Genomic DNA, 12,657 nt, shown 5'->3' on the forward strand with positions numbered 1-12,657 from the left:
GGGGGCGCCCGACGATCGCGGCCGCCCGGGCCCCGCCGGGGACCCCGCGCCCGCGCGCCACTACCCTCCACGTTGCGAGGGCTCTGCGCTGCCCGGGTCTGAGCCCCCGTGCCTCGCCCTCTCCAGGGTCGCCTCGGGACTTTGTTGGGCCCCTTGTTTCTGGACCTGCCTCTTAGTCTCTGTGTCTGTCGCTGAGTCTCCAGTCTCTGGGTCTCTCTGTCTCGGTGTCTCCATTTCTTTTCGCCGTCGCTGCCTCAGGGCCTCTTCCATCTCTGTTCCAGGCTCAGTGGAGGCAGATTCAAGGCCTCGGTCTCTGTCCGGATAGCCCCTCTTGCCACCCGAGCCCAGTCCATTCCAGCCCAGAATCCTGGTTAGCTTCTCCGGAGGTTGCACCAACAGACCCACTGAGGACATGATCGTTTCCTCCTCATCCCCATTTGCATTGCCATTCCAAGCTGAGGGTTTCTCTTGGCCTCCTTTTCTTGCTCTTGCAGTAACTAACCCAGGCATAGCATTACTCTATCCCAAGGTATTGCTCTATTACTCATAGCATTATTCTATCCCAGTGAGGTCTATATTCAGAACTCACTGCAACCCTGGAAAGGACAAGGAAGATTTGATTGCTCCCATTGTACACACTGGGAAACTGAGCTGGGAGGACATGAAGTGACTTGCCTAAGGACAGGAGGTTAGGTAGCAGCAGATGCAGGACCTGAGCCTTGGTCTTCTGACTCCAGAGGTCATCTCCACTCCTTCTCTCTGCCTCTGCTGTCCAGCATTTACTGTGTCCTTTCTCTCAGTCTTCAACCCTGTACTTTCTCTAACTGACATAGACTGGTTGCCTCAGTACCCCACAAATATTTCTTGTTCTAAAGCCAGGGATTCAATTCATTGTCAGGTTAGGGTGGGGAGAGGAGTACAGATTAAATGACTTATTTAAGATCTCTTCCAACGCCAAGATGCCATAGTTCTTCCATTCCCTGTGTCTTTAAGTGTTCCTGTGACTTAGACCCATTTTGTCTCTGCACCCATCTGTTGCTAGTTAACCCTTAATAATCAACTGTACTTTGCAGATCTAACAGGACTTGGCATTTATTCATTCATTGCCAGGCGTCATCTTTACTTGATGCAGCAGCAGCATTTGACTTAGCAGATCACTCCCTCTTCCTGGAAACACTTCTCTTAGTGATCTCATTTAGTCCTTAAGGCTTTAAATGGCATCTTTATGCGATGATACCCACTTTTATGCTGCCAGCCAGGACCATTTCCCCTGAACCCCAGACTTGTGTATTCAGCTATCTACTCAACAGTTCCATTAGTTGTCTAATAGACAAACTTGTCTTGGTTTTCCCTATCACTCCTGCTCCTCCCAGTCTTGCCCATCTCAGTTCCATCCTTCCCTGTTCCTCAGGTCAAAAATGTAGAGTTATCGGCGACTCTTCACGTTCAGATATTCCACTCTCCACTTTCCCACTACCACCTTGGCCCAAGCACCATCACCTCTCACCTGGATTGCTGCAGTAGCCCCCTCATGGATCTCTGTTTCTGCCCCTGTCCGCACCCCCTTAGTCTTTTTCTCAATACAGCAGCTAGAGTGAGCCTGTAAAAAATGTGATTGTGTCACTTCTCCGCTCAAAACTATCTCAGAGCAAAAGCCAAAGTCCTTATGAACCGCAAGGCCTGTTTGACCTCTGTGACCTCCCCTCCTGCACCATTCCCTTTGCTCACCACCTCTCCAGCCACATTTAGCTTCCTTGCTGTAACTTGATCTAGGCCAGCCTCCTCCCCTCCATTCTTAAGACCTTTGCTCAGCCACTGCAGGTTTGGAGCTTTGTTCCCCCAATCCAAATACTGCCAAGGCTTCCTTACAACTTCCCACTCTCCCTATCCTGCTGACCTGCTCTATTCCTTTTTTTTTCTTGGTGACTGGCCAGTATGGGGGTCTGAATCTGAACATATGACCTTGGTGTTACAAGGCTACGCTCTAACCAACTGAGCTAACCTGCCAGCCCCATCCTGCTCTTTTCTGTCCTTAACACTTACCACTTTTTTATTTATATTCTGTCCTTCCCCCCACCCCACAACCAAAATGTGGGCTTCATAAGGACAGGGGTTTGTTTGCTAGGTTCACTGCTGAATCCTAAGCAGAAAGACCAGTCTCGCACTGTGTAGGTGCCAGGGACCAGGATAAAAGATACAAGACACTGTCCACAAGGACAGTAATATCTGTCCTAAGTGGCAGTGGGGTGGCAGGGAGGATGGGAGCAAGAGGAGGAGGAATTAACTGTGTGTATGGTGGGGGAATGCTGAGGTTGAGAAAGAAGGCTTCACAGAACTGTTGATTGCTGTGGATGTGTGAGCTGGGTCTTGACAATTTAAGGAGAGTAGAACCAACAGGGGTGGTGGGAGAAACACCCTCTTCAGAGGCCTTGTACTATGAGAGCACAGGAAATGTTCCAGAAATGGCAGATTCAATCCCTGATTCCACGGATATTCATGGGGCACTTGCTATGGGTGAGGCCCTACTGTGGGCATGAGAAGCACAGTGGTGAACAAGAGGGTTCTTGCTTGCACGGTGCTTAGGCTAGTGAGGGAGACAGACAAGTAGACAGGCAATTATAACACCATATGACACAGGCTGTAATGGGCTATAGAGAGGAAGGGCACTCAGGGCAGAGTTGGGGGAGGCAGAGGAGGCTTCCTAAAGAAACCCAGTGTAAGCAGAGTGTAGGTGTGAACTGGGCAGGAGGGCAGAGGCAGGAGATGAAGCCCAAGAGGAGGCTGGGGCCATATGGGCAGGCTTTGTAAGTCATCTAGAAAGCAGTTGATGATTTAACCATCAATTGAATTGATGGATCAATAAGGTGTCACCATATAAAGAGACTAATTCTACAAGCCACATAGAAAAATCCATTTAATTTCTCTGTATTCACATCTCAGCACACAGGCTCTGGGTGAAGAGTAGGTGTGAGATGATGAAGGGTAGAGTGATAGACAAGGTGTCACCATATAAAGAGACTAATTCTACAAGCCACATAGAAAAATCCATTTAATTTCTCTGTATTCATATCTCAGCACACAGGCTCTGGGTGAAGAGTAGGTGTGAGATGATGAAGGGTAGAGTGATAGACTCAGGCCAACCAAATGTAGCACATGGAATAAAAGCCGTGGTTCTTATCCTGCTAAGGTTGCAGACTTTGGGCAACTTCCATCCTCTCTCTGGGCCTCAGCTTCATCATTGAGAAAGATAAGAGGGCTGGGTATGATGCATGTTTCTAACCAGTGACTCCAAAGAGTTCACATCATTAAAAGTGGATCTAGCACATGTTTTAATTTTTTCAATCAATCAATAAAATATTCCATTATTTTCCTCTTTCACATGGTTCCATGGAAAGCCTCCAAGCATGTACGAGATGTACATGGGTGGAGGTCAGTGGAGGACCAAGGAACATACTCAGGTGAACATGGCTCACTGTCATGGCTTTTATCATTAAACAGCTTTAAATTACTTTCAATATTAGTTATTTATATATGGTTTAATTTATAGCCATGTTGGACCCTGAGAAATATATGACAATAAGTATGAGGAGCACTGACAGCTAAACCACAAGAATCTGATGCTGAGGAGAAAATGATAATGTTGCAAATTTGAACCAAGCTGATCCTCATGGAAAAAAATGTTATTTTCTAATCAAAAGTCATTAGTCACCAATATGCCAAAAAACAGTGTTTAAAAAAATAAAGTTTATGGGCCGGCCCGGTGGCACACTGCTACAGTGCGCCACTTGGGAGCACGGTGGCACTCCCGCCGAGGGTTCGGATCCCACATACAGACCAGTTCCCGCTCACTGGCTGAGCGAGGTGCGGCTGCAACACCGAGGGTTGCGATCCTGTTGCCGGTCCTGGTCCGGTACGGGCGCGACACTGAGGGTTGTGATCCGTTGCCGGACACGAAAAAAGACCAAAAGGAAAAAAAAAATAAATAAATAAATAAATAAAGTTTAATAACAATTCGATTTAATTTGGCTTTTTGTTTACTGGAAAAGCAGATCATTTACATCTACAGTATGTTATTTGTGGAGAAATACTTCCCAATAGATCCTAAGATCTTTTATTTTGTGTTTTAGAAATATAACTAAAAAACCCCCAAAAACAAAAACCAAAAAAACAACTAATGGAATACTATTTAGCCATAAAAAGAATGAAATCCTGTCATTTGTGGCAATATAGATGAGTTTGGAGGACATTACATTAAGTGAAATAAACCAGGAACAGAGATACCTCATGTTCTCTCTCATATGTGGAAGCTAAGAAAGTTGATCGCATGGAATTAGAGAGTAGAATGGCAGCTACCAGAGGCTGGGAAGGATAGGTGCGAGGAGGAATAGTGAGAGGCCGGTTAATGGATATGAAATTAGAGCCTGATAGGAGTAATAAGATCTAGTGTTCTATAGCCCTGTAGGGTGACTACAATTAACAACAATATCTTGTATACTTTCAATTAACTGGAAGAGAGGATTTTGAATGTTTTCTACCACAAATAAATGACAGATGTTTGAGGTGATGAATATATTGGTTGACTTCATTTGATCTTTACACATTGTAAACGTATCAAAATATCACACAGTACCCCTCAAATATGAACAATTATTACATGTCAATCAAAATTTTACAAATAAATTTAAAAAATAAAAATTAATGGGAAAAAAAAGTGAAGCAGGCCAAGCTAATATCTATTAAATCTTATATTTTGTATCGGAAACAGATGAAAACAAAATACCATATTCATAGGGGAGTATTTTACAACATTCAGAAGTAATATTAACTCACTAAATGATTGTTTAAACACAAACAAAATTTTTCTTTTTTTTTTTTTTTAGCACAAAATGCAATCATATCATGAAAGCAATTTTTGTCTATTTTTGATCCTATCATACATGGTTAAAATTCTGTGTATATTTGGTCCCCGAATCAAATTCAATATATAGTTTTGTTTGTTGACAAGTCATGCTTTTTTTTTTTTTTTTTTTTTGACTGGTAAGGGGATCGCAACCCTTGGCTTGGTGTCGCCCGCACCACGCTCAGCCAGTGAGCACACTGGCCATCCCTATATAGGATCTGAACCCACGGCGGGAGCACTGCTGCGCACCCAAGCACCGCACTCTCCTGAGTGCGCCACGGGACCAGCCCAAGTCATGCTTTTTTTAAAAATTACTTTAAAATCAGTATGCATCACTCGTTAAATGAGGAGGAGAGTTTTTTTTAATGATCAACTTAATTACCTTTTTAACAATTGCCTTGAATTAACAATATGCTGTTATAAGATTAATATTTTTCTCTTAGGATAACTGCTGTGAGATAGTTGTGTTTTGGGGTGTTTTTGGTGATTGGCCAGTTCAGAGATCTGAACCTGTGACCTTGGTATCACAAGGCTGCACTCTAACCTACTGAGCTAAGCAGACAGGCTTTTGAGATAATTCTAAAACCGAAGTGACATCTTGAGGACAGGTTGATGTAGGGGTTGAGAGAATGGGACAAGGTTAGAGGACTGCAGTTTCTGTTTGTTTGTTTGTTTGTTTGCTGCTTTTTAAGACTTAGTCAAGAGAAGCAGTGGAAGTGGAGAAGGAAAGTTTGTAGTGATTTGACCAGGTAGATGGGATGCTACTAAATCAAGGGAACATGGAGAGAAGCAGGACTGGGGAGAGGAAGACCACTGGCTTTTTTTAACACATTGAGTGTGAGGGACCTGTATGGCATCCAAGTAAAAACCTTAAAGTGCTGGAAATGTTATTTTTATCTGAGCAGAGAGATCAAAACCAGAGAAATTATTTTGTGAGCTGGTTCTCCTCTGAAGAGCATTTAGTACACTTTATTATATATATATATATATATTTTGGTGGCTGGCTGATACAGGGATCCAAACCCTTGACCCTGGTGTTATGACACTGGTCTCTAATCAACTAAACTAACTGGCCAGCCACTATAATTCTTTATTAAATCATCTGGCAACACTGCTACACAGTAAGCTCACTGTGGCAGGGACCATGTGCATCTTGCTCACTCTTGTCTACCTGGAATCTAGCACAGTGCAGGAGATATAGTAAGATCCCAATGAATGTTTTCTAAATGAATGTACAAAAAAAATTTACCCTTTTATCATAAGCCATGCAAAAATCACGAAAATTTTAAATCACTACGGGTAGAGGGTCAAGATTGCATTTTACTGTGAAAGGGGATTGAGCATCAAAAAACGTTGGAAAGCACTTGCCTGAATAATCTCTAAAATCTTTATCAGCTCTATGACTCTAAATCACAAATTTATGGACCACCTGCTCTGTAGACGAGCAGGGGGGTCTGTGGCACTCATATTTTAGAATAGATAACAGAATCTGCCCTTGTGGTGGTTTTAAAATATGTCTACAAGTTCTTTGACACTCCTCCATTCATTCTTTGAATGTAGGCCAGCCTTAGTGACTCATTTCTAAAGAATAGAATGTGGTGGAAGTGATACTGCATGGGTTCTAAGGTTCACTGTAAAAGGGGATACAGCTCCTGCCTGGCTTTCTCTTGGGGGACACGTACCTTTGGAGCTCTGAGCCACCATGTAAGAAGTCTGGCCACGTTGAAACCACCATGCTGCAGAGACCTGGGGAGATCACGTGGAGACAGAGATGCTGGAGGAGCCCCAGCTGTTCCATCCCCCAGCTCATTGAGTCTTTCCAGCCCAGGAACCAAACGTGTAAGTGAGGAAGCTTTCCTGATGCCTCCAGCCCTTGTGTCTGCCTGCAACCACATAGGAGACCCTGAGCCCAGCTAACCCCCAGAACTGTGAGACAGTAATAAAAACAAATTTTTGCTGTTTTACACCCCAAAGTTTGGGGTGGTTTGCTATAGAGTAAGAGATAACCAGAACAGTTGGTGGAGTCTTTACTAGGTTGGATTCACAATTAGAACCACTCACTGCTTTCCCCATTCATTCCTTTTTAAGGAAGACAGAAAAGGCAGATATGTTTATAATATCTTCACCCTTCATACTCAAAACTGTTTTCTACTGCTCCCCAATTCAAATCCTCTGAGCCAGTGGGAGGGTTTCATCTCACCCTAGGATGCCTTTCCACATCTTTCTCAAGTCTCTAACCAATTTGTGGAATTATGGGATATTTTTAGTTTCTTCTTTGTGCTTTTCTATGTCTTTTCCAAATTGTCAGGGGCTGGCCAGTTAGCTCAGTTGGTTATAGAGTGTGGTCCTGATAACACCAAGGTAAAGGGTTTGGATCCTCATCCTGGTCAGCAGCCAAGAAAAAAAAAAAAAAAAAAAAAAAAAAAAAAAAAAAAAAAAAGAAAAAGAAAAGAATTGTCTACATTGAACACATTATTTTTGTAAGCAGAAATAGTTAATATAACTTAGAGAGGGGAAAAAAATACATACTATCTTCACTTTGGGATGATGAAAAGGTTCTGGAGATAAATAATGATGATGGTCACACAACAGTGTTAATATACTTAATGTCACTGAACTGTACACTTAAAATGGCTTTTTAAACTATACACAAAATCAAAATCTATTTAACTCATTAAATATCTGAAATGTTGTACATTGACAATGAAAATATATTGTGGAAAAACACTGGGAATACTAGCAATTAAAACAGATAAATCAGGGCCGGCCCGGTGGCGCACTGCTATAGTGCACCGCTTGGGAAGTGCAGTGGTGTTCCTGCCGAGGGTTCGGATCCCACATACAGACCGGCCGCTCACTGGCTGAGTGAGGGGCGGGGGCAACACCGAGGGTTGCGATCCCGTGGCCGGTCCCGGTCCGGTACGGGCGTGACACTGAGGGTTGCGATCCGTTGCCGGTCACGAAAAAAGACAAAAAAGGGGAAAAAAAAAAAACAAAAACAGATAAATCAATGGAAAGGTAGAAGAGTTTGGGATTGAATTAGTAATAAATATGTAAGCCAAAAAAAGATAATTATTAACTAAGTAAAACAAAAAGTTCTGCATGAATGAAAATGAATTCACCATTTATTAGATGGGTTCATTTCTGAATACATTTACATAGTCATGATGATGTAAACACTGAATATTATCTAAGTAAAATTACAATAGAACTATATTGAAAGGATGAAGGGGTGGGGAGTGTGTGAGTGTTTGGTGGAAATGGGAGGGAAAACAGCTAAATTCTAGTCTTTCATAGTGGGATGCCACTAGATAATCCATAAAAACTGGGGAAACAAATTACAGAATAACAATCCAAGCATGTTATTTAAAGATATAGAACTTGACTCTAAGCTATGTGCCTGTATAACCATGATAAAATTAAAACTTTAAAAAATGTTTTAAAAAGACGGTGCAGGTCTCTACATTGTTCAGGTAGATGCCCTCCTGCCCTAAACAACCCTTCCTCCTCAGCTCTCTAGGCACTGTTCCATTGCTCCGTCCCCATCAACAGCTAGATCCTGCCTGGAACAACTGCTCCTGAACATTCACCTCTGTGCAAGGCCACCCTGCCCTAGCAAGACTAGGATTCAGTCCCCTTTCATGAGAGCCCCTGCACATCCAGCACAGTGGGCTGAGACCTGCTCCCTCCTGGGGTCTCTGGACACTCTGTTAGCAGCTGGACACACTGACCATGGCAGGATGGGAGAACTGTCTTCAGCAGAATTGAAAGGTAGGTGACACCGGTCACACAGTCCACCCCTCTTTGGAGGCTGCACCCTCTCCTGTGGGAGACCATGTGTCCTCCCACAGCTCCTGGGGGCCAGGGTCCTCCCCCTAAAGCTTGTCTTACCTAACAACCCTTTTCCTCATCACTTTCCCGATCAAAGCACCTGTCCCCTCCTCTGGTCTCTCAGACAAACTAAGCCTGCTGAGGTGAAGCAAGCAGAAGAGCTGAGGACAGCAGCACTGCCCTCTTGCTCCCATATGCTCAGATTCCTATTCCCCAGTGTGCCAGCTCCCCCTTTATACTCTGTGTGTAAAATATTCTCTTTGCCTGGAATGACTTCCTCCCATCTGGGGAAACTTGCCCTTTAATGCCTAATCAAAATGCTGCCTTCTTTGTGCAGACTTCCCTGACCATCCTCTTTTCCACTGTCCAGAGAACTAATAGCTCATGTTTGTTGAGTACTCTGCCTGGCACCAGGAGTTTTGCATGTGTTTTCTCATATTAAAGTTTACAGCATTAGCTCTATGCTATAGAAGAGGAAGCTGAAGCACAGAGAGGTTAAGTCACTTGCCCAGAGTTACAAGGTAGATAGTGGTTCAGTGGGAGACAGGATGGCAGGCTCTTTGGGTCAAAGCCCACACTCCTAATTGCTGTCCTGCTCTGCCTCCTGTGGACTCCCACAGCACTCAGCATCTTTCTCTTTGCACTGACCTTCTTTTGCTTACATGTCCATCTCTACTTCTGGATTGAGAGTCCTTTGAGAACAGAGAATGTGTCTGGCTCCTCTGACATTCCCCAGATCCCTGAATCTCTCAGCATGAGCTAGGCCAGTGGTAGCTGCTCAATTATGTTGCTTGCTGATGGGTGAGTGAAACCAGGATTAACATTCCACTTCTGCACTGTGACCTTGGGCAAGCCATACAACCTCTCTGAGCTCTAATTCTTTTGCTGAAAAATAAAAAATGATAATATGCCTAACCAACATCCCTATTTTATTGTGAAGATCAAATCGAACACAATGTCATAAGGAAATAGTCTGTAAGTTGTGGGGCATTCACCATACAAATGTTAGCGGTTGTTATTCAGAGGGAAATGTGTCACCGCTCACAGGTAAAATGTTATCCCTAACAAGGGCCTTAGAGTTAATGATGCTTTCATCCAAAGTAATGTGCAATACCAGAAGATCAGCCCCTGGGTCAGGCAGGTGGGAAGTATCTGAGACCAAGGCAGAGTCCACTCACCCCTGTGGGAGAATTCTGTACCCACCCTTGATCATGGCCCAGAACCTGCTGTTATCCCAAGATTTCTGGGGCTGAGTCGTGTTCCTCTCCCCTCCCAGCATCTATCTTCTTCCCAGGGCTTGGGCCTGACAGCTCAAGTCCTGGAAAGCAGACTGCTCCCACTGGCAGCCCTGGAGAGAGTGGGGTCAGATCAATGGCAGGAGTGCCAACTTCAGCTTCATAAATCACTTCCAAGCCCCCATCAATGCCAAGCCTGTACTTGGCACTTTGGCCTCACGTACTCGGTGAGGTATTAGAACCCAATTTTAGAATCCAGGAAACCACAGTTAGAGAAGCAGAGGGGTTGCTCAAGATCACAACTGTTGGATTTGAACTCAACTCTTATCAGATTCCAAATTCCCTTCTCTTTCCCATGCTCCTCCTTCTTTCTCTGGGAAAGTTCAGGGAGATTCACATCCAAGACCTACCCAGTACATGCTTTTTGAGCTCAATATGAGCTCAGTACCTGAAGAAACTTGGATATCAGGCAAATATTATATTTCTTTGATTCCACGATACATTCACATTCCGATGTTTCTAATATCAGCGTCTTACAGTGTTGACACTGAGTACAAATTCTAGATTGAGAGTCCTAGAGACTGCATTCAAGTATCCCTGTTTAGCTGCTAACTAGTTTTGTGCCTTTGAGGAAGTCACTTTACCTCCTTGTACCTCAGGGAGTTAATAAGCCTGAATTTTTCTAACAGCTCTGCCACTTGACAGCTGAATGGCTTTGCAGTCTTCTCTGGGCCTCAGTTTCCTCATCTGTAAAATGAGGGGAGGGGTCATTGATTTTTGACCTCTTCCTTTAAGCTGCAGAACATGTTTTCCCCAATCATACACAAGTAAAAGCTAAGCTGCTCTGGACAAAATAAGGGTTGGGGACTTGGAACCTGTGTTCTCTTCTACCCCTTCCACCTCTGCTGAGGCCACCCTGACAAACAGCCTTTGCCCCCTCTCTTTGGCAAATTCCTCTGATGAGCTCTGGTTTGGGAGAACATTGCTCTGAGAAGTGGAGACAGAGCTAGAACTGGATTCAAGTAGGGACTCTCTTTAAGCAGCTGGTATGGCTATGGTGTAATCACCTCCTGGCTTGTCTTCAGCTTCTCATCTGTAAAGTAAAGCAGTAGATTACATGATTTCTAAGAATCTGTTCTGGCTCTAATATTCCATGAATAAAATCTTCCATTGCTCTACCTCAGAGACTGTACGCTGGACATTAGGATCACCTAGGGAGCATACTAAAAAAATTAAAAGAAAAAAATTAGAGATGGTAGGACCCCTCCAACCCCCATTTTGATGTAATTGATCCTGGGAGGGACTCAGACATCAGTGTTTTTTTTTTTTTTTTTTTTTGTCCTTTTTGAGACCGGCCGCACCGCGCTCAGCCAGTGAGCGCTGTGAGCGCACCGGTCATCCCTATATAGGATCCGAACCTGTGGCGGGAGGGCTGCTGCGCTCCCAGCACCGCACTCTCCCAAATGCACCACGGGCTCGGCCCAGACATCAGTGTTTTTAAAGCTCCCCAGGCAACTGTAATAGCAACCAGGGTTTGAAAAGCACCACTCCTTCTGACCTAAAGCCTTTGCAGGGGATGAAGAATAAAAACTCCTATGACATTTTAAAGGAATCCTAAAAGCTTAAATTAAGGGAGAATTTGGTCTCTTTTGCAATCTTACAAGTGAATTAGTAGATGGATGCTTAGGAACCTATAATCTGTCAATCAGACAACCCTAAATGGAGGTCAAATCTTTTTTATTTGGAAGTTTTTTGGTACTGAAGTGTCTAATAAGCGATTCCTACGTATCTGACTCTGTAGTAGTATTACGGGGAGAATCAAGTAAGTGTAAGAGTGCCTACTTTTGGAGTCTGTAATCTAACTGGTGAAACAAAACCAATAGCAAGCAGTGATATACAATTAAATGCTAAATCTGAGATAAAATTTATTGAGCCCTTTGTGTGTCAGGCACCAAGTGCTTTATGTTTATTAACTAATCTAATCCTTACAACGGTTCATTGAGGAAGGTTCTATTATTATTCCAATCTTACACATAAGAAAATTGAGGGTCAGTATATTGTATAAACAAACCCAAGCCTATAAAGCTAGCAAGTAGCAGAGCAAGGGTGAAAGCCAGTCTCCAAAGCCAATATTGGTACCATTTTGCCATTCTACCACTCTCAGGTGGTGATTCCCACATAAGCTCTGTAGAGGTACTGAGAGGAACTTGGTTCTGACTTAGAAGCATGTGTTATACTAATTGAAAGAGCAAATCCTCAGGATGCTCACAGGTGAGTGAAGAGCCGAGCCACATGTTTAAGGAAGGGGAAGTGAGGATAGGTCAGGTCTTCAGGGCCTTGAATGTCAGGCAGAATTTGGATTTGATTAAGGACTGGAGCATCACCAGAAGTTGAGCAGAAGAATTAAGAGTTAGCTTGTCTGGGCCAGCCTGGTGGCGCACTGGAGAGTGCGCCGCTTGGGAGCGTGGCGGCGCTCCCGCCGAGGTTAGCTTGTCTGGGCCGGCCTGGTGGCGCACTGGAGAGTGCGCCGCTTGGGAGCGTGGCGGCGCTCCTGCCGAGGGTTCGGATCCCATGTGGAGACCGGTTCCCGCTCAATGGCTGAGCGCGGTGTGGGTGCAACACCGAGGGTTGTGATCCCGTTGCCGGTCCCCGGTATGGGTGCGACACCGAGGGTTGCGATCCCGTTACTGG

General features: G+C 44.3%; 1 protein-coding gene across 1 annotated transcript in view; it reads right to left on the minus strand.

The window, feature by feature from the left end:
• IGDCC4 (immunoglobulin superfamily, DCC subclass, member 4) overlaps positions 1-414 on the minus strand; it is a 45,404-nt gene extending 44,990 nt beyond the window's left edge. Inside the window, exon 1 of the mRNA XM_008575375.1 lies at positions 72-414. Within this exon, the coding sequence (XP_008573597.1) occupies positions 72-414 (343 nt within the window). The remainder of the gene's footprint in view (positions 1-71) is intronic.
• Between the last annotated feature and the right edge of the window lie 12,243 nt (positions 415-12,657).

This window comes from Galeopterus variegatus, unplaced genomic scaffold, assembly GCF_000696425.1.
Source record: "Galeopterus variegatus unplaced genomic scaffold, G_variegatus-3.0.2 Scaffold1178, whole genome shotgun sequence".
In the NCBI taxonomy this organism is placed as follows: Eukaryota; Metazoa; Chordata; class Mammalia; order Dermoptera; family Cynocephalidae; genus Galeopterus; species Galeopterus variegatus.